This window comes from Vicugna pacos, chromosome 18 (genome assembly GCF_048564905.1).
Source record: "Vicugna pacos chromosome 18, VicPac4, whole genome shotgun sequence".
NCBI lineage: Eukaryota > Metazoa > Chordata > Mammalia > Artiodactyla > Camelidae > Vicugna > Vicugna pacos.
The window spans coordinates 15557806-15579362 of NC_133004.1; the positions used below are offsets into that span (position 1 = coordinate 15557806).

Consider the following 21557-nt stretch of genomic DNA (forward strand, 5'->3'; position numbering starts at 1 on the left):
TAGTGTTGTTCAGTCTGGCTTCCTGCCTTGGGCCGGGGTGGGCTCGCCGGGGGCCACGTGTGGCCCAGGCGGGTGTGAGCTGTATGAGCACATGTGCCCTTTGTCCTTTGTAGGGCGAGCACTTCAGAGAAGTGATGAAGCGGATTCAGAGCCTGCTGGACATCCAGGAGAAGGAGTTTGAAAAGGTCAGCACTTCTTGGATGCTTGTGAATAATTTGGCAGGCAGGATGCTGAAGGCTTGGCCAGGCGTTTTTGCCGGAGGAATGCATTTTGCTGGTATTTAGAATTAATGGAGGCGTTCTTAATTTTCGTCTTTCAGTTTAAATTTGCCATTGTGATGATGGGCCGGCACCAGTACATAAATGAAGATGAGTATGAAGTAAACTTGAAAGACTTCGAACCTCAGCCTGGTAAGAGCCTCCATGGGTCGCCTTAAGCGCGAGTTTAAGTCTGAGAAGTTCGTGGTAGGTGGCCGGGGGGCGGGCGGCCCTGGGTTCCGGTGCCGCCACTGCTGTTCCTGCAGCTGGGTGACGCGGCCTCACTTCCTCACCTGTAAGACGAGGAGAGCAGCCTGGAGCCCATGAGCTCTTGAGCATCAGGGCCCTTGGCCGGAGGCTGCAGTGGCTGACACACCACTGAGGCCCAGGGGTGACTGCCGGTGCGGCGCTCGGGAGCTGCTGAGGTGTTGGCTAGGGTGTGGGCGCCCTCGGCCCCAGAGCCCCAGCTCCTCCGGGACCCCCCCGGGAGAGGGGGGCCAGCTCTGCTCCTGAGGTTTCAAAGGCTCCCCTTCTGGTCTGAGTTGTTCTTCTCTCCCCACCAGGTAACATGTCACACCCTCGGCCTTGGCTCGGGCTGGACCACTTCAACAAAGCCCCAAAGAGGAGTCGCTACACATACCTTGAAAAGGCCATTAAAATCCATAACTGACTTCCTTACCCGGTGGGCGAGGCGCGGGACCGCGGAGGGCGTGCCCTTTAACAGCCGAGAACTCTGGTGCATGAGCACCGTCCGAAGTCTTCAGCAAGAGGATTTGCTGCTGGTGTTAATTTTATTTTGTTGAGGCTGTTCAGTTTGGCTTCTCTGTATCTATTGATTGCCCTTTTTGAGCAAAATGAAGGTGTTTTTATAAAGCTTGGATGCCAATGAGAGTTATTTTATGGTAACCACAATGCCAGGCGACTGTCAGCGTCACGGGGGAGCGGCCGGTGGGCGCGGTGCTGCGGACGGGCTGCCCCTGGTCCCTCCCGTCCCGGTGCCCTGCCCTGTGGCTAGGAAGTCTCCTGTTAGGCTCGTCCGATGTGTTTCCCTCAGTTATACTTTCAATGACCTTTTGTGCATCTGTAAAGGCAAACAGAGAAACTCACAACCTAATAAATAGCGCTCTTTCCTTCACTCGTGTATTGTCGCCCCTTCCTCGGTCTCCCCGCTGCCTGGGTCTCCCGACTGCACTCGTCTCACTTCGGCCAGCCTCCGCTGTCCTGCAGCCCGTTCGCGAAGTGGATGCTCTGAGTACGGTCCTGACAGACACTTGGGGGTCTTTTTATTCAATTGAAAACACTGTTAAATACAATTAAGGTGTACTATGCTGCCTCTCGGCAGACCTGATGATCTCAAGAGTTCATTCAAACAGGTGAAAAAATTATAAATAGACTTACCTTGCAGTGGGACAGACGAAACAGAGGAGGGCCTTTTAGCAAAGGAGGGCATGCCCACTAGTGTTAGCAAGCTGTCAACTTTGTATAAAAAAGTTAAAGAAAAAGAAAAAAAAGGAAAAATGAAATTGTATATTTAATGAATGAACATGTACAATTTACCACTGGGAGGAGGTGGCTTTTTGTCGCGTGGATCTGAGTGACTCACTGATGTCGATACTCACTGTGTGTAGTTTTCTTTCAGTCCGGCCTTTTCCTTTGAAGCTGACGCCAGCTGCGTGTCTAGTTTTGAGTGCAGTAAAATAGAATTCAGCAGATCACACTTATTTTTCATCCTTTTCCAATATTTTTTGTTTGTTTCTGTAGCAGCAGTGTACACCAACTCTTCCTGTATATTGCCTTTTTGCTGGAAAATGTTGTATGTTGAATAAAATTTTCTATAAAAATTATAACTCAGTGAGTGACGTGGAAGTTGAGGAAGATTTCTGCTCTCCCTGCAGAGAGGCTTGGGGAACCTTTTCCTTTGTGATAAGGTTTTGATGGGGTACACTTCCCCCCCAATTCTAGTATTGCTGATACACAGTTGTGGTTGGTGGGGGGCGGTGTTTCTCGTTTTTGCCTCATCACATCTAAGCTTAAGAAATGAAGATTTTCCAAGAGGGAACATACAATAAGATGACCGGAAATATGATTAAAATGGTGGAAGGACGTGGTGCAGGGAAGGTGGCCTCGCCTTCCACGCCTGGTGCGCTGTTCCTGGTCCCTGGGCTGGTCTCTGCCTGGAGTGACTTCCTTCCCAGGTTCCCACCGTGTCGGGGCCCCTTCTGACCGTGAACAGCGCGGTCCCTACTCCTCCCTCCTGCGGCATCGTTCCCCATGTGCTTTTTGAACATTAAAATGTGGGGAGGGGGTTTTGTGGAGTTTTTTTGGTTTTAGGTTTTGGCTGAGGGCTGATTACAGTCTTAGGTCACTGAAGCTTTAAGTGACTTTTCCCAAAAGCCTCTATAATGCGGACGGCCTGCACTGCGTGATTTACTTTCGCTCCCAGTTTCGGCGTTGAGTCCGAGTTCATCAGCCTGATGGGCGTGTGGCAGGGCTGGAACTTGGAACGGCCCACCTTTGACACTGCTCACTCTGGACCCTGAGGGCGATCCACAGCCCTAGAGCCACGGGTCTTTGGAACCACAGTGCAGCGTCACGAGGGGCTTGTGGTCGCCGTGACCTGTACCGGAAGCGGCACGCCGGGAGAAGCGGTCTGGCTTCATGGCTTTAGAAGTAGAAGCGCAAACTCCGTTGGCAGTCACACACTTCAGATGTCGAGGAGGACCCGTGGAGCCCATTATTCTTGGTGGGCGACACCGGCACTGCTGCCGGCCTTGCCTTTCCGTTCTGACGCTCACTGCCCGGTAGCTCCTCTGCTGGGGGCGGGGAGAGGGCCGGGTGCCCCAGGAGCTCCTGAAACGTGACTGAAGTAGCTGAGGGAGTGAATTTTCAGATTTAACTTTAAATTGTCTGTTAGCCTTTTAATCTTGGCCAAGACATTGGCTTTGTGGTTGTTTGAGTGATGAGTGCCCTCGAGCCGTTGAGTCAATATAAAGCACTGGCTAGTGATTGGGAGTGAGTTTTCTCGGCCTTTCCATCAGAGGAAGCTTTACGGGGCGTTCATGTACAGGGTGGGATCCAAGTGAAATAAGGACTCAGTTCCCCCAAGTGCCTCTCGGCACTGGGTGCAGGGCTTGTGCCCCGCCCCGTCCTTCCTGCCCACCGTTAACTTCTAGTGAGGCCGGGGCCCGGGGGCCCTGGGAGCAGACTGAGCGGTATGGTGTCTGCAGGCGCCACCAGCAGGTCCCTGCTCTTAGGAGCTGAGGCGCCGTGACCCACCCAGGGGCGGGCACAGGTGATGGGTAGCTCCAGGGATGGGCACTCACAGCAGATCTGCTAAATTTGATGGGTGTTGAAAAAGTTCATTAAGATACTGGGAGAGAACCCACACTCAGCCCCCATGAAGCCCAGTCCTATCCCCGTCCCACCGGCGGAGGAGGTGCCTTCAGCCCATTCGGGCCCAGAGCTGCCGGTGTTCTGGGCAGCTTGACAGGTTTGGGGCTGCCGTCGGGGCATGGGTTGAATCACCCCATCAGACTGGGCAGGCGGTAGAGAGGGTGAAGTCCTGAAGTCCTGCCTCCCGCCTCCAGCCACAGTAGCACAGCCTTGGCTCCAGGTGAGAGCCCCCGCGTTCACCCTCCTGCCTGCAGCCTGGTGAAGGCCCCAGGCTGGCAAGAGCAGAATGGGGTCCCCAGTGCCATGCCCCGGCCTGTGCCACGCCCCTAGTCCGCTCCTCTGCTGTTGGGGTTAGCGGGGAGACACGTTCTGTCTCTCTGGCCACGCTTCAGGGACAGTGTGACTCAGAAAACCCAAGTCAGCGGTCCTGGTGGCAGCTGTCACCGTTGAGCACAGCACGCTGCAGCCGGTAGGGAGGCGTCTGAGCAGCTCAGAGGTACCAGGACATGGACTCTGATTAAAAAGTGACCTGGCTGGGCTCCAGCCTGCTCAGTGCAGAGCTGCACTGGAGACTCAGACTCACTGCCTCTCTCCAGGTGCCCCAAGCCGACCTCCCTGCTCGAAGGAGGGGCTGCACCAGGCAGGACGCTGCCGCCTCCTGAGCCCTGGGCCCTCCTGGCCGGCCCCAGAAGTTGACGCAAACCACAAGCATGGAGAAGCCTTAGGGAGCGAATGAGGTCACGACCCCACGCGTGCCAGCCTGGGTCTGTGGTGAGATCTCGGGACCCCAGAACTGAGGCCTCAGGGGTTAAGAGACGAGTAGTGGTTTAGGTCAATTTGCCCAAGGCAGTGGATGAGGAAGCCCTGGGATGACGGGGACTGGTGGGGCTCAGCCAAGAGGACAGCCCTCCTTCAGCCCTACACTCGCTGAACCAGGGGCCTGTGCTGCTGAACCTTCAGAAAACCTTCGGCGGAAAAGTCTGGACTTTTTACAAACCGGCAAGGGATGTTTTCTCTGCTGAAGCTGCGCAGTCTCAGAAAGGGCTGGGGATGGGTCCGTGGGCTCACCGAGGGCTGCTGGCCAAGCTGGGCAGGGGATCGTGGTGCCGTGGGGCCTGAACGCCGCCCACACCACCAGCACTGCATTTCCACGGGACTGAGTATTCCTGCCTGTGGACCTACCTCTCTGGGAATCCTAGTCAAACCCAGCAAGTCTGATGCAGAATCAGACCCCAGATGGAGCTCTGAAAATGTGTCCCCGTGACTGTCGTCTGCCTGGCCTGGTGTCTGTGTGAGCCTCCAAACCAAACGTTGACCAAGTCTCAGGTCAAGACCTCTTCCTCTGGGTTGTGGTGGCTGGTGGGCCCGCCTGGCCTCCTTTCAGTCGTCCATCCTCGCCTGGTCCCTTCTTCTGACATGGAACCCAGATGGGTAGCCACCTGTCTTGTCCACCCAGCTCCACCTGGCGCCCCTGTCCTGATTTATTACAAATAAGAAGCTGGTTCCCGGGTGCCAGATGCCTCGTTTGTGTCAGATGCTTCATGTCCTAATCCTAAAAATCATGATGGACCCTTTTGGATGTGGAAACTGAGGCTTCCGTCCTGCAGCTGGTGCCAACTCAGAAGCAGGTGCTCTCCCCTGGTTCTCTGGGGCATCTGAGGGGACAGGAGGCAGAGGGGCAGCTGCCGGACATCTTTCTGGGGCTGACATTCAGACTCAGAGAAACCTGCCCCCAGAACTGGTCTTTTCCCTTGGTTGGTGGGACACGACCCGCCAGCACCAGCACCACAGGCCTGACCATCTGACCCCTCCCTGCTGCCAAAGACTACTTGAAAAGGCCACCGAGATGCTGCCACGGCCCCGTCTTCACTCTACACACACCCCTCCCACCATCGCACCTTTCCTCACCACTGCAGGAGTCTTAGGCCAGCAGACCGGACTTTCCAGCCAACCATCTAGTTATTGGACCTGGACCAGCCATCTCCCAGGCCTCAGCCTCCACATCTGCAGTACCCAGGTGTGGAACCTAACAGTGAGTGAAGCACCTACCATGTTTTCCTGAGTAAAACGTAAGTCAATGCCCCTGCCTCCTGATTACTTTATCCTCCGCCTCTTGATTCTGCCCCAACTTCTCTGCCCCTTCTCTAGGAAATTCATTTTAATTGAAAAGATAAAACAATACTATTTGTTATATTTTACAAAATTTTTTAAAATCCCTTCTTTGTGCCCCTGGGTTTTCTTTCGCCCACCCCCTGCCTGACCTCACACCTAGGCAGACCACATTTTACCTAGGAGGGATCCGGCTCTTAAGTCAACTTGGGGCCTTTGAATGTCCTCAGCATTTACCAGATTCCAGCATAGCAGCCTTTGCAGGACAGAAAAGCTACTGTGCGGTAGCTTTGAAGGAATGTTAAGGATTAAACCTCTTGTGGAGAAGTGGGAACAGATATTTGAGAAGATCTGCTGCCCAATCCCAGTTCCCATGAACCCACCAGGGGACACCAGGACCTGGGGAAAGTGACAGAGACTCAAGAGGGAGCAGTGGGGCCAGAAAGGGGCAGGCGGAGAGAGAAGGGGGTGGGCAGGGCAGTCCAGAAGGGGCCAGGGGGAGAGCAGATGCATGGGTGGACGGACAGCTTTCCCCTCTGGCTGGCTGGAGCGCGGTTGGTGAGGGAAGCAGGCCACAGACAGCTTCAAAGGGACCCCGTGTTACAAGTTCGGTCCTGGGGATGGTGAGTTCTAGGCAAGCTAGAGGAACTTACTGTCACCCGTGTTAACTTAACTGGGCTCACCCTGTGCCAGGCACTGGCTGCAGGTAAGGGCTGGACCGGAAGGAGCGGTCAAGATCTGGGGCAGGAGACCCCAGGAAGAGCTGGGCAGACAACAACGGGGAAGGAAGGAAATCATTGCCGGGCAGAAAGGACAGGAGGCCCCGGGATTAGAGGACATGCTGCGGGGAGGTGGCAGTGCCGGCCCCAGCCACCAGGGCCACGCCAGGAGGCCGCAAGAGGGGTGACTTTGAGACCTGGTGGGTTTGCGGGCATGGGCGGATGAGGGGGCTGGGCATCCGGGGAGGGCCGTGGGATGCAGGAGGTGAGGACCCTGGGGGGACATCAGCCCAAAAGGGTGTGCTGAGAGGGTGCACAGGAGGTGGCCGTAGCCCCCCCACCCCCGCAGGACAAGGGAGAGGGCAGAGAGGGTCGGGGGCTGCAGAGAGTCCAGGCAGGTAGGAAAGAAGGAGAAGTGCCGGGTGGGGGTGGGATTTAGCAGTGGGAGGTCATGGGTCAGCCGGGCAGAGCCTTGCTCTGTGAGAAGTGAGCCCCAGGTGAGGATGTGCAGGCTCCCCGGCTGGAGTTGCAGAGACGGTGCAGAAGCTCGAGCTGACGGTAAGGAAACAGGAAAGACAGGATCCGGTCAGTGGACTGTGGTTTCCGAAGGCTCAGAAAAGGGTGGAGCTGCAGGAGGGAGGGCCACCATGCAGGACATCATTCATTCCCCCAGTGCTCACTGAGTACCTATAATGTGCAAGTGCTCAGTGCTCACCTGGCCTTCCACTGCAACAGGAGGGCACAGGGCAGGGCAGGTGGGCACCACCCTAGTCCCTTCATCACTTTGCTAAGCAGGGTTGGGGGAACCCCAACAAGACAGACACGGACCGGCACTGGTCACTTAATCGACATTTATTTCACAGGCGTTTGTAGTGGAAGAGTTCTTGCTGGCACACAGGGCACAGGTGTATCACGTCCATCAAGCTGTCCACGTAGAAGGGGATGAGGCAGCAGCCCAGGAAACACCTGCAGCCTCGAAAGCAGCAGGCCATGGGGTTCACCTGGGGCCAAGCCAAGCCTGGGACCCCCACTCACCCGGCCCCATCTGTCCTTGGTGCTGCCCGGCCACCGTGGTGGGCTAAGAAACTGCCAGCTCCCCCCCAAACCCAGCAGGCCCCCCGCATTGATGCTTAGGGCCCTGTGGAGGTGAGAGGCAGCCACTCACCCGGACAGTAAGATGCCAGTGCACAGAAGCCAGGTGAGGACACCCGGGACCGGGGTGATCGCCGTGATGATGTGGTTTCCGCAGTACGGACACGTGGACTGTACTGGAACTGGAGACTGCACCCTAGGGGTCCTGGTGAGCTGTTCTTGGAGGAGCAAAAAAGGAGACAGGTCACACCCCACGCCTCCATCCTCCCCATCCCCAGTGTCCACCACTGCAGATTCTCTGTGTTCCCCTGAGCATCCCCCGCCTGTCCAGGTGGGTCCAATTTCCCCTTTTACACCATCCCCTCCCCACCAGCCTTCAGGGCTCAGGGGCCTCCCTCAGTCAAGATTTCCCAGCCTCCCACCCATGAAGCACTAGGGAACTTGGGGGCGTCGCTGGTTTGGAACTGGGCCAAACTCAGCTCAGTGAGCTCCCCAGGATCTCCTACCTATAGGGGGAAAGGGGGTGGTAATTTGGTTTATTTATTTATTTATTTATTTTTTTTTTGATGGAGGTACTGGGGATTGAACCCAGGACCTCGTGCATGCTAGGCAGGCGCTCTACCACTGAGCTCTACCCACTCCCCCTGCCACCGCCCCTGCATACATTCCCCTTTGAGTGTGTTTAAGTTAGCATCAGCTTAGAACCCTGCAACTGAAAAGCTCTAGGTGATACCCTTGGTAAAGCAAAAGCGTGAAAGAGAAAACAGCCCCCCCCACCTTCCTGTTGGTATCTCTCCCTCTGGCCTTGGTCTGGTGGGACCGAAAAAAGGTGTACTTAGCTATTTTAAACACTGCAGCCATTTCTACAACCTTGGGTGTGCAGAGAAGGGAGGTCTTCAGTGCTGGCGGAATATTTTGTTAAAACACGATTCAGAGAGCTCTCATGCTCTAGACGGAAGGTCAGGGTCTGGTCTGGGTGGACCATCTGGAGCCATGACGAGGGGCATGTGACCATTACAGACTTTGGTTTCCTCTGGGGCCCAGGTGAGGGGGTGCTGGGGTTTGTAGAGCCAGGGCCTGGTTTGGGAGGGGTGCCGCCCCCACCCCCAGTTTGGCAGAAAACAAAGGGAAGAATTATATACATGAGAAGGAGGAGACCCATGGTTCTAACGGTGTCCTCCCCACTGAGAGTTTACAACCCAACCCAGCATTCTCAAACTTTTTGTTTAAAAATACCCCCAAAGCCCAGATCCCATGGGATTTGTTGGGGCTGGGATTTGCAGAGTTGAGAACAGGATTTCATTGCATAAACATTTCCTACTCTGAGCACCAGCCCCTCCAGCAATGACCACACCGGAGAGAAGGGCTCCCGGCGCGCTGGCAATGTGGGAGTCACACAGTTGTGGGGGCAGGGAGGAGGACTTCCTGGAGGAGGAGTCTTGGTGAGTGGTCAGGGCAGTGCTGAGTGAGACAGAGAAAGCCCGAGGGGTGGAGGCAGGGGCTACATCAGGGAAGGGGCTCCAGTTCCAGCAGGTGGAGAGAAGTAGGGAGGAGGAGGCTCTTTAGGGGAAAAGAAGGGAAAACACCCTCAAATCTGAAGGTTGAATCCATGTCAGACGCTGAGGTGAAAACGTGGCCAGTCTGAGGGGGAGAGATCTCCCCATTTTACAGGAGAGAAAGCTGAGGCCTGCAGGGATGGATCACCTTGCCGGTGGTGGTTTAGCTGGTAGATAGAGGAGCTGAGATTTGAACCCAGGCATTTCTGATGAGTCCTGCCCTCATTGTCCTAGGATGTAAGGTCTTTCTGGAGGCAAGGCCAGGAGCCTGAGGATGCAGAAATAGCACAGGGCTCCATAATCTCTCTCTCTCCTTCCTTTTTTCCTTTTACATCAAGCATTTATTACGTGCCAAACTCTGTGCTAAACATGTCTCACTCCATTTACTTTTGCCAAAATACCAGCCACGTAGCTCTGTGGCATTATTCCAACTTTGCCAATGTAGAGGCTAGGCTCAGAGAGGTGAAGTAACTTGCCTGAGGTCACCCAGTAAATAGGCATCAGAATCAAGAATGGGACTTAAGTACGCCTGCCTCCGGGGCACATGCTACTCAGTGTCCCTTGCCTCTGGTCAGGACGGCTCCAAAAGGGGCAGCATTCCATCTGCTCCTTCTGAAGAACTGTTTGGGCCCCAGGCCCGCCTCCATCCTTCCCAGCCTGGCTCATTCCTGACCTACAGAGGGCCTGTCACAGGGTGTGGACACGAAGCTCTGCCCCTCACCTCAGTAGTCCCCCCCAGCCAGCTCTCAGGGCCTTGGGAAGCGTCCACTCCCACGTCCTGGAAGCAAACGCAAGACTGTTTGGGCAAGGACTTCTGGGATCCGGGGTACTCAGATTGTGGTCTAGGGGAGGGGAGGATGGGGCCCTATAATTTTAATGACAGTGTCGGTGATGGATGGGGACCCTGCGTGTTTTTACTGGGAACCACTCGGGACTTCGCACCAGGACCTGCCTTTCCCAGGAGAGGAGCCTCTAGGCTTGGGGGGGTGCCTGGGCTCTCCCCACACAATGCCTCCTCCCAGATTGAGGTCGGCCAGAGGACAGGATGCCCCTCCCCACTTCTCGCCTCACAGTCTAGACTCTGTGGCATAGGAGGTGGTTTCACACCCATCTGGTCCCCAGAACCCTGCTTAGGGCTGGGTTTTGTACCCATTTTACAGGTGCAGAGACTAAAGTTCAGGCATTAAGTACCTGGCCCAGGACTACCAGCTGGAAAGTCCTTCTGATCTCATACTGAGTTAGTAGCTCCCTGGTCCTACAGCAACCATCAGCTCTTTTAATCCTCTCAACCGATTTCCACACCAGAAAAGAGATCAGTGACTTACCTAAGACTATAGCAGCATGGCCAGGCCCCCACCCCAACCTTTCCCCAACCCGTGGTCATTCTGGGTTGTCTCTGGTCCCCCGGGATGCTGGCGGAGGAGGGGCAGGTCATACCTGATATGGAAGCATAGTTAGTCTTGTGACACTTTAAGAGGGCATAGGATGTGGGAGGCCCCACCTTGTCCCCATCGGGCCTCATAATCCCCAAGTTGGTGGAGGCAGTGGGCCTTGGGGAGGTGAGGCTCAGACTCAGCCCCAGTTCAGCAAGGGGACCCATTATCTCCCTGCCACTTCCCGAGGGCCCCACAATCCATGTGTCACCTAAAGGAGTGGACCCTTACCCTGGGGGAGTTTCCCTCTTGGGGACCCAGGCAGCATCCTCTGTTCCAGCATCGGTGGCGGGGCAGGGCTGGGTTCCAAGTTCTGCAAGGGCAAGCGCTTGTCTCTGGAAGTCCCCATTGCCTGGCCTGGCCGTCCGTGAGGGACGACTGCAGGCTGCCCCCACGACCTCCTGCTGGGCTTGGCTGAGGTGGAACAGCCATTGTGATGTGTGTCCTCACAGTGGCCAGAGGGTGGGCTGCGTCCTCACTCTCTGGAGGAGGGGGTGGGGCCTCCATGAGCTCAGACCGTGGAGCCCCTGAAGGTCTCCAGGCCCTACCTCCCCACACTGTGGGCTGAGCGAAACCCAGGTGGGCGCAGGGGGCAAGGGGCAGGGGGCAGGGTGGGAGCCTTAAAAATATGGATCTGATTACAGTGAGCGATTCTGCTGTGAGGAATTCATCCTGAGGGAATTAGCCTCACTTTGCGGATGCTCATGTCTTCTTTAGAAGTGCAGAGGGGGGTGTGTACACAGGTAAGCACACACATATATACACACACGTATATACACAGAGACACATACACATGCACATGAGTATGTGCACACATGTGAACACGCCTGTACACGCATCTGTCTCTGTGTCTTCCCCCAAGTCCACCAGCCTCTCCTCCTTTTGTAGCTATGAGGTTGGGCAAGTCCTAACTCTCTCTAACCCTCCATCCCCAACTTACCTGCCCTATAGGGTTGTTATAGAATCGAATACCATAACCCAACTTATGGGTTGGGCTCAGGTACAGGGAGTGAGGCTGGCATTTGTATCTGAAACGATCAGTGGCCTGAAACAGCCAGAAGGGACTGTCCCGTTTGTAGAGGGTAGCTCCATGCCGGGGCTGGCTCAGCGCTCTAACTGGAGTCACAGCCGGGAGGGGCAAAGCCAGGATTTGCACAAACAAAAGGCACAGAGCGAGCTTTGTGCACTGGACCGTGGCTTCTCATTATACCCCCAGATACTGGGGAGCGTCCAACACCGCCCTGCTTGTCTATCAGATCGGCAGAAACCAAAAGTTATGGTGAGTCCAGGGGCGGGCGGTGGGGACAGGGGGACAGGCTTTCCCACGCAAACACTATACGGGGGATTTGGTGACATCAAACAGAGGTATAGATGTGGGACCCTTTGACCCGGCAATACTATTTCTAGAAATCCATCCTAAAGATAGACTAGCAAAAATAGCAGATGACCTAGGTACAGCGCTATTCTATGCAGCAGCAAAAATCTAAAAATAATCCAAATATCCATTCATATGGCTACCCTGCAGCTACCAAAAATGGAGGAAGAAAGAAAAGAAGGGGAAAAAGAGAGAGAAAAAAGAAAGAGGAAAATGTCCATGTATTATTACAGAGCAGTCTCTCCTGGATATATTGTCAAGAATAGCACTATTTTTTTAATTTAAGGACACAAAGAGGGAGATAATTCTTCTTTTATTTCTTCTTAGAAATTAAGAACTAAAATGGTTAATGTTGAGGAAGACAGGATGGAAGCAGGCTGGTCCTCTCTAAATGTGCCTTGTTTATAGATGTGACTTTGGAACCATATCATTATGTTTGCTAATTAAAAAGGAAGTACCTCGAAAAGGAAAAAGCAACACCGAGAAACGGAAAGCAACTGAAAACCAACGAATGTGATTGTATATCAAGATTTCTCACACGGGGCATGAAGTACAAGCTACAAAAAAAAAAAATTTGAAAGACGACTTCATCAAAGCACCTGCTTCTCAAAAGATATCTTAGCTACAATAAAAAGGCAAGCTACAGGATGGAAGAAAGTATTTGCAGTCCATATATGTAACAAAGGACAGGTATCCAGAATGCAAAAGAGCTCCTTTTAGCTCAGTAATTAAAAAAATAAGTTTAAAAAACTCAGTATTAAAAGTGGGCAAAAGACACAGACAATTCACTAAAGAAAATCTAGAAATGGTCAATACAGACATGCAAAGATGCGTAGTGTCCCTGTTCACCTAGGAAACACAAATTTAAAATCATAGGTACCACTGGTTAAATTTTTAAAAACAGACAATTCCAAGTGTTTACAAGCATGCAGAACAACTAGAACCCTCCTGCATAGCTGGTGTGAATGTAAAATGGTTCATTACTTTGGAAAACTGGCAGTTTCTCATGAAGGCAAACACACACCCACCTGGGACCAGCAATCCCATTTCCAGGTTTTAACCCAGGAGAAATGAAAAAATCTATGTTCAAAAAAAGACCTGTATGAGAAAATTCATAGTAGCTTGATTCCTAATAGCCCCAAATTTAGAAACAACCCAAATATTTTTCAGCAGGTGGATGGATCAGCATATTGTATACATTTATACCAAGGGACTCTGCTCAGTGAGATGAAAGGAATGAACTATTGATGTACTCAGCAAGATGAATACATCCCAACAAATGATTTTGAGTAAAACAAACCTGACTTACAAGAGTATGTCTGCTCGGGGTGGGGGGCAGAGTACAGCTCAGTGGCAGAGCGCATGCTTAGCATGCACAAGGTCCTAGGTTCGATTCTCAGCACCTTCATTTAAATAAATATCTACACCCCTGAAAAAAGAGTATGTCTCCTGTGATCCTATTTATTTGAAGTTCTGAAACAAGCCAAGCTGTGAGGTGCGGTTAAAGTGGAGGTGCCACCTGTGAAAGCAGAAGTCAGGTGCACACGGCACGCCAAGTGCCACTTACATCACAAACATGGCAGATCTGTGAATTGTTACAACCGTTTTTCAGCTGATGGGAAAAAGGCATCTTGGGGAAGCCCTTCCCTAATTCCCACAGAGACCTTGTCTTCATGGAAGTAAGAGATGCCTCTTCTGAGGTCAGGGCCTGGTTCCAGCACCATCTCACTCTCACCCTTCCACCTTCTCTCTCCAGCTTTTTATCAGTTCCGTGGCGTCCACACCTGAGAGTCTTGAAACAGCCAGCTTTGCGTTCATGCTCAGTCTCTTTTGCCTCCACATGGTGATGTATCACTCTTGCCCCCTCTTCTCACTCTGTCCCTATGTGTATTGGTGTCCAAGATTTGATAGCTGCTTACTGTCCTGATGCATCCCCCAGCGGCCGCATGGAGGAGGTGCTCCATTAATATAGATTGACTGGGTGAATGAATGAATGAATGAATGAACGAAAGAACTGGGTGCTTCACTCATCACAGCCCACCCCATTCGGCTTTAAATTCCCCAGATTTCACACCACAGGGCTCGGGGGCTTTGTATAGACTTGAGGTTATACATCTTGGGATGGGGTTAGGGACTGCCTTCTCCGGAGATTTTGAGGAGGCAGTCCCCCTAACGCAGGGCTGAAATCCCACATCTGAACTGGGGCGCTTTGAAGGAGAATGAAAGGGAGCCAATGTTCTCGGGCTCCGACCATCCCGGCCACCGCCACCAGGGGGCAGCACTAGGCTGCGCGAGTCAGACTCGCTTCCTCCCTCCCAAGCTCTGCTGGGCGAAGAGGTTCCCATCCTGGGCGGGGAGGGCCGGGGGTGAGGGGAGCAGGGCCGCCCCTCCCACCCTCCCTTTAGGGCTGGCCTGGGGCTGAGGGCTCCTGTCTCACCTCAGAGCCTCTGGCTAGGCTGCAAGGAGTGAGGAGGCTTGAGAGAGGGCTTGCGGCCAGCTCAAGGCCTCAGCGTGAGGCTGTAGGGGAGCTGGGATAGACCCAGGCCCTCTGCACCCAGGTGCAGGGCCCTACCGGGAGCCATGAGGCCTGGCTGGGCTGCTCCTGGGCCTCTGCCCTGAGGATCAGTTCTCTGAGCGGCTCAGGATTCCTGGGGGCCTCTTTTGTTGTTGTTTTTAATCATCGCATCCCAGAATAAGCCTGGCATGGAGGAGGAAGAAGGTGGTTAAAGCTTGGGCGGTGTCGCTCCCAGCTGTGTGACTCCAGGCAGGTGTCTTTGCCTCTCTGAGCCTCAGTTTCCTTCTCTATAAAATGGGTCTAATAATACTAATACATCTTCCTGCTAAGAGTGTTATGAAAACTCAATGGGACAGTTTTTCCCTGCTGGCCGATCCTTCACCCATGCATATTTTCTGTTCATTCCATCCTGCCCCCTAACCCCACCTTTGCACTTGCAGCTCCTGCCGCGTGGAATGCTCTTTCCTGAGATATCCTATGGCTCATTTGCACCGGCAAACTCAGCTCACGTGCTGCTTCCTCGTGGAGGGCTGCCATGGACCCCCGGACGAGAGGAACCAGCCACCCTCCACCACGCCACCTGGTTCAGCCTGACAGCAGTCCCCTCTGCCTGGCAACTGACTGACTCCTGCATTTGTTTACTTGATCACTGTCTGTTGCCCCCAAACCCTCAGCTCTGTGAGGGTAGGGACTTCACCCATGTTGTTCACAGCTGTCTCCCCAGTGCCTAGCGCGGCACCTGGGACATAGTCGATCCTTGATAACGATTTGTTGCTTGGATGATGAATGAAAGAAATCCGTGTGACGTACGTAGCCCTGTGCCTGGCACATAGAAAGCTTGTGGTGAGTTAGCAATTAATAATAACACTAATCATAACAATAATGAATTAAATAAGCAGAGCCCCAAAGCCAAGCAGGGGACAGACCATCTTAGGATGGAGTGAGCCTGGAGTTTTGGCAGCTGGGAGTCCTGAGAGACCCCAGTCCTCTCCTGCTGGTCACCCTGGGCACCTAACTCACCCTCTCTGGTCTATGCTTTCTTCTCGAGCAGTAAGGAAGACTCTGAAGCTGGGGCCGCTGAAGGGAAAAAGGTGGAACTTCTTTTTCCCTTCCTGCTCATCCTCTTCCCAGAAGAGCCCAGCTCCTGCAGGGAAGCGATGAGATAAGAAGGAAGGAATCCGGAGGAATGAGTGGTAACTGTAATTGTTATGCAAGTGATGGGGAGGCGGGGCTGGGTTGCTGAGGAGACAGGGGAGGGCGGCTGGAGAAGCTCCAGCCTGGGGAGGGGCTGTGCGTCCCGAGAGCCCTCCCTTCCCTCTCCTCTTGCCCATCAGATAGGCCGCATCTGCTCTGTCTGCAAAGGGGGCCCTGAGCCCTTGATGGGAACTGCTGGGTCACACTGGGACATCCCCTAACCTCTCTGGGCTGAATTTCCAGCTCTGCCAACCACCCTGTCTGCTTTCTCTTCCTCCCAGCTTGTGGGGAGCTGGGGGCAGGAGGTGTGGGAGGTGGATGGGCTGTGGTCAGTGCCCCCCACCTCCAAACCCCACTGCTTACTGGAGGGGAAGAGAGGGGGGAATTCTTGTCCCCTGGATACCAAAGGAAGCCCTCCCTCTGAAGAGCTGGCATCCCAGATGGGGTGTGTGTGTGTGTGTGTGTGTGTGTGTGTGTGTGACTACTTCCTTGATGTCTGCCTTCCATTCTCTGCCCTCACAACTCTGGGGCTGACCCCTGAGGCCTGCCTGGAGGAGGACTGTTTCTAGACTGAGAAAGCTCTTGGGGTCTGGAGTGTGGGGGAGAACCCAGGGTACTGTGTGATGGGAGAGTGTGTGGTCATGCATGTTCCCATCTATGTGTGTTTGCATGGGGGGTGGTGTGTGTGTGTGTGATGTTGGTGTTTTGTGTGATGTGCGTCTTATCTGCTCCTCTTTGTGTGTGTGTGTGCATCAGTATCTGATCTGCATGGAGTGTTTGTGTGCAATGCAGGTTTGTGTGTGGAGATGTTTGTGTGTGTGTGTGTGTGTGTGAACCTCCAAGCATCTTGGGTGGGCTGTGTGTCTGGGACTTAGCGTGTCTGTATCCATGACCATGTAGGAGGGGTGGTCTGCATGTGGGGTGAGCTCCTGGGCCCTCTTTTCCTTCCTTCAGCCAGCACCTTCAGCCGGCCCTCTTGAACCTCACCCTGAATGGGTTCCAGCCCCAGAGCTGCCTGGAGTGCGTCAGCCCAGATGGAGCAGGGCAGAGGGCAGGCCCCCACCTCCACCGGCCTCCCACCTGGCCCAGGGTGGAGTTTCCAGCTCATTCTCAACTGTAGGCCCTTCCAGTGCCATTTTACAGAAGGGGAAACTGAGTCATCCTCCAGACCCCCCCACTGTGGTTGGCCTAGCTAAACCCCACGACACTGCCACCGCCCGTGTTCTTCAACATGTATTTACAAGGCAGACGAGGTGCCTGCCTTAGGGAGCCCGTGTGTTAGTGGGGGACACAGATGTCAAAGACAGATGTGGGGAGAAGGGTGAAATGCTGGTGGGTGATAGGACTGACGTGGGTGGGGTCATTTCCGCACTTCGCTCAGGGTGGGCGGAGGGTCCCCTCAGTTGAGCTGTAATGACTGGGGAGAGGAAGCCTGGGAAGACGCAGGGGAAGATGTGTCCCCCAGATCCGGACACTGGCAGAGTCAAGTTCACCCACCATCTGGTCCCACAGCTGCACTCCTGGCTCAACACAGCTGGATGGGGCCACTCACCCAGCTCACCAAAACATGTTCCCGAAGATGTAAAGATGTAATGTGGCTTCTCAAAATGATGAAAGAATGAGAAGGAAACAGGAAATGCCACAGAATCTTTGTCTAAGTTTAGCAGCAATGTGAAAACCCCAGAAGCTACAAAGAAAAGGATGGCCGGATTTGATCACAGGGAGCAGGTGGAGGCTGGATGATAACGATGTGTCAGTTGTTGGTTGTAACACGTGTGCCACTCTGGTGCGGATATTGCCAGTGGGGGAGATGTGGTTGTGTGGGGGCAGGGGGACAATTCTAGGTGATAATCTGCTGATATGTAGGGTGGGGTGCTGGGCGCTATGTGGATGTCAGTGATTCTTCGTCAAGCAAGGCTACCCAGCATCCCAGCACCTCCAAAACCACGGCCCTTCGTTCTCCACGCCAGGGCTACTCTGGGTCATTTGAAGGAATATCCATGCCCTACCTCATTCCCAAATGCCCTCTGAGCTGAGCTGCTGCACCTCTCTGAGCTGGCAGGGAGGGAGGAGTAATGCAAATCCCCTGCCTGGAATGCCCTTCCCACCTCTGTTAAGACTTCACTGAAGCATCTTCAGCTGAAACTCCTCCTGGAAGCCTCGGGGCAGGACAAAGAAAGAGATATGCTCAAATTCCCTGAGTCAGCATTTCTGTGAGTTTGGAGATACCGGAAATGAGGAAAGAGGTCTGGTAAGAAACAGCTTCCAGTTTCGTGCCCAGATACGTTTCATCCCGCTGGGGAATTCAGTCACTGATTCAAGAGTACTTCTAGGGAGTACTCTGCAGAGCTGGGCACTTGACATACGAGTGAGCTGAGCCCAGTGGACAATGTTTTGTGTTGCCAAAGTTATGGCCTACTGGGGAGACAGAAAATTCACTGGTAGACAAAATAATTAAGGGTTTAGATGAGAACTCTCAGGGGAGCCCAGGGAGGTGTGGAACTTCTTTTAACAAGGTATCTGAGACTTAAGGGATGAGGGGGCCCTCTTTTGCCTCTCCCCTCTAAATGAATTTGCTGATGTGTGATGGCTGGAGTTTCTGCAGCCATTTTGGATCATGAGGCAACCTTGTGGTTAGCTGACACATGTTTGTTAAAGGATTGTGGAGCAAGAGAATAAGAGACACCCGAGTCCCTGAGGACTCTAGACCTGAGGAGTCAACCCCAGGCTTCTTATACATGACAGAGATACAAACCTCCAGCTTGCATAAGCTTCTAATTGGAGCGTTACTTATATTCAATTAAGTCAAATCTGAAGTGTTACAGCAGAAGAGTGTAGGTTTTCTTTAATGAGGAACAAGGAAGTACTGAAGGGTTTTGAGCAGGGGAGGACATGGTGACAAAGATTCTCTCCCTGACGAAACTTTAGGCTCCTCTGAGTCCTCTGCGCTACTAGGCTCGGCCTTGTGCTTCTGTCTCTGACCTTGTAGAGTACAGTTTTAAGAAGAATCTTGTCACATTGGTTTAGCAGAATCCTGCACCTTCAATACCTGACCAAATTTCTCACCCTCCACCTCCCCCCAGGTGATGTCTGCTCACTTGACTTGCCTTCAGCAAGACTCCTGCTAGTTCAGTTTAGCCAGAATCCCCCTTGACCTGTGATATTTCCTTCCTTCTTAGTAATTTTCCATCCACCAGGCCCCCAAAACCCCCTGGCTATAAATTTCCACTTTTCCTTGCTGCATTTGGAGTTGGGCCCAATCTCTGTCCCTCACTCCCCATTGCGAGTCCCTATACCACTGCAATAGTCCTGAACAAAATCTGCCTTACTCTTTGAACAAGTGTCATGAGTAATTTTTTTCTTTAGCAATGGTTAGATTTATGCTTTTGAAAGATCATTCTGCCTGCTGCATGGAAAACTGGAGTGAGGGCATGGATATTAGGGGGAGGCAGAAGGGATAGGGTGGAGGCTGCTGCTCCTGGGGAGATAGTCAGGGCCCAAGTTATGGTGGGAAGAAATGGGTACAGGTGAGTGGATGTGAGGTACTCTTTGGAGGGAGAAGTCTCCATCTATCCGTGCTTTAAGCCCTTACCTGATGCAATTGCTCCTTAATTGAGACCCACAAATTTAACCCATTCTGACAACTACCATGTCACCCCACATGCCATTTTCTCTCTTTCTGGTTTAGCCCCACCCTGCCCCTTCCCACCTCAGGGCCTTTGCATGTGCTCTTACCTCTCTCAGGGATGTCCTTTCCTTTGTCTGTTTAATTCCTGATCTTCTAGATGATCTCATGTCAATCAGCACTTTCCAGAGAAGTCTCTCCTGGCTCCTCCAGCACCATGCCTGTCCCTGCTGTGAGTCACTGTGCGATTTTTGTACCATTGTGTGATTACTGGTTTAATATCTGCCTCCCCTATTAGAGTGTAACACTGCAGGGGGCAGGACCCACGAGAGGTTTGTTTAGCCCAGGGCTTGGAGAAGAGAACATGTACCATAAATATTTGTCAGATAGCTGGCTGGCCAGCTGGCTGGCTGATTGGGCCTTGTTGGGCAGAACATTTAGGCCATATCCCCTCATCAGCCATTAGCTCAAGTCTGGCTGCTAGGCCAGTGCCATCAGATGGGGCCAAAGTGGTGGGCTGATGTTATATATTCTTTTTCATATTCTTTTTCATTATAGGTTATTCCAAGCTATTGAATATGGGTCCGGGTGCTATCCAGTAGGACCTTGTTGTTTATATATTCTGTTTATAGTAGTTAGTACCTGCTAATCCCAAACTCCCAATTTATCCCTTCTCCCCGGACTCCAGCTTTCCCCTTTGGTGACCATAAGTTTGTTTTCTGTCTGTGAGTCTCTTTCTGTTTTGTAAATCTGTTCATTTTTGTCTTTTTTTTTCATTTTTGTCATTTTTAAAGATTCCACATAGAAGTGATATTATATGATATTTGTCTTTCTCTGTCTCACTTCACTTAGTATAATAAGCTTTAGGTCCATCCGTGTTGCTGCAAATGGCCTTATTTTATTATTTTTTATGGTGGAGTCATATTCCATTGTATATATACACCACAACTTCTTTATCCAATCATCTGTTGATGGACATTTAGATTGCTTCCATGTCTTGATTATTGTAAATAGAGCTGCTATGAGCATTAGGGTGCATGTATTTTTTGAACTGGAATTTTCTCCAGATATATGCCCAGGAGTGGGATTGCTGGATTACACAGGGTAAGTCTATTTTCACTTTTTTAAAGGAATCTCCATACTATTTTCCATAATGGCTGCACCAAATTACATTCCCACTAACAGTGTAGGAGGATTTCTTTTTCTCCGCACTTTCTCTAGCATTTATCATTTGTGGACTTTTTAATGATGACCATTCTGACTGGTGTGAGGTGATACCTCATAGTTTTGATATGCATTTCGCCAATAATTAGCAATTTTGAGCATCTTTTCATGTACTTACGGGCCATCTGTCTGTCTTCATTGGAGAAATGTCTGTTTAGGTCTTCTACCCATTTTTTTATTTAGTTGTTTTTTTTGTTTTGTTTTGTTATTGAGTTAACAATAACTCAATTTTGGGTATATGTTTGTATATAATATGTATGTTCTGTTTGTATATTCTGGAACTTAAGCCCTTGTCAGTCACGTCGTTTGCAAATATTTTCTCCCAGTCCATAGCTTGTCTTTTCATTTTGTTTCTGGTTTCCTTTGCTGTGCAAGAGCTTCTAAGTTTAATTCGGTCCCACTTGTTTATTTTTGCTTTTATTTCTATTGCCTTGGCAGACTGATCTAGGAAAACATTGCTGTGATTTATGTCAGAGAATGTTTTGCCTATAATCTCTTCTAGGAGATTTGTAGTGTCCTGTCTTTTGTTTAAGTCTTTAAGCCATTTTGAGTTTATTTTTGTGTATGGTGTGAGGGAGTGTTTTGACTTCATTGATTAACATGCAGCTGTCCAGCTTTCCCAACACCACTTGCCGGAAAGTTATCTTTTCTCCATTGTATATTCTGGCCTCCTTTGTCAAAGATTAATTGACTGTAGGTGTGTGGGTTTATTTCTGAAGCCACCACAATTGGGAGAGAGAACTCCTGGGACCTGTCTCGTCTGATGGCAAAGGGTGGGGCACTGAGCCACGGAGTCTTATCCAGCCTGCCACCTGAAGTCCTGGTTATCAGTTGGTGACCTTTCTACTGTGTCCCCAGGCTGTGACTCCCTGGGGGCGGGAACTGGGTGGGCACTTTTTATTTCCGCATGCTCAGTGCCCAAATAGAGACTGGCATGGACAACACGCTACAGCAAACTCGGGTGTGGAATTCCGAGAGGCTTCAATTAGTTGAGAAGTTAAGAAGTTTAGAAGGGCTTTGGGGAGAAAAGGAAGAAAAAGAGACTGTCTCAGTTTGCTCCTCCGG

The 21557-nt window shown here is 52.1% G+C and overlaps 2 protein-coding genes and 1 long non-coding RNA gene across 14 annotated transcripts in view; 2 read left to right on the forward strand and 1 right to left on the reverse strand.

The window, feature by feature from the left end:
- Positions 1 to 1392, forward strand: part of USP7 (ubiquitin specific peptidase 7) — a 55205-nt gene extending 53813 nt beyond the window's left edge. For all 6 annotated transcript variants that reach the window (XM_031687219.2, XM_072942229.1, XM_072942228.1 and 3 more), the window contains 3 exons: positions 114 to 185; positions 320 to 410; positions 821 to 1392. In XM_031687219.2, coding sequence (XP_031543079.2) covers positions 114 to 185; positions 320 to 410; positions 821 to 927 — 270 coding nt within the window. In that variant the 3' untranslated portion in view covers positions 928 to 1392. The remainder of the gene's footprint in view (positions 1 to 113; positions 186 to 319; positions 411 to 820) is intronic.
- A 5923-nt stretch (positions 1393 to 7315) lies between these two features.
- LITAFD (LITAF domain containing) lies at positions 7316 to 15625 on the reverse strand. Of its 7 annotated transcripts, none has more exons than XM_072942239.1 (6): positions 15470 to 15625; positions 15189 to 15271; positions 14372 to 14632; positions 13719 to 13911; positions 7644 to 7788; positions 7316 to 7444 (listed from the first exon to the last, which is right to left on the reverse strand). In XM_072942239.1, exons 4-6 carry the CDS (start codon positions 13774 to 13776, stop codon positions 7336 to 7338), a joined length of 312 nt encoding a protein of 103 aa, XP_072798340.1. In that variant the 5' UTR covers positions 13777 to 13911; positions 14372 to 14632; positions 15189 to 15271; positions 15470 to 15625; the 3' UTR covers positions 7316 to 7335. The 7 variants fall into 7 exon arrangements, with proteins under 7 accessions (XP_072798340.1, XP_072798341.1, XP_072798335.1 ...); XM_072942240.1 differs by having other exon boundaries at positions 7644 to 7783; positions 13599 to 13911; XM_072942234.1 differs by lacking the exons at positions 13719 to 13911; positions 14372 to 14632 and adding an exon at positions 9848 to 9904 and having other exon boundaries at positions 7644 to 7783; positions 14876 to 15271.
- LOC140687034 (uncharacterized) lies at positions 11172 to 15254 on the forward strand. Its single transcript, XR_012061053.1, has 3 exons — positions 11172 to 11838; positions 13691 to 13777; positions 14890 to 15254. It is a non-coding gene; the product is annotated as an uncharacterized lncRNA (long non-coding RNA).
- Positions 15626 to 21557: the final 5932 nt, after the last annotated feature.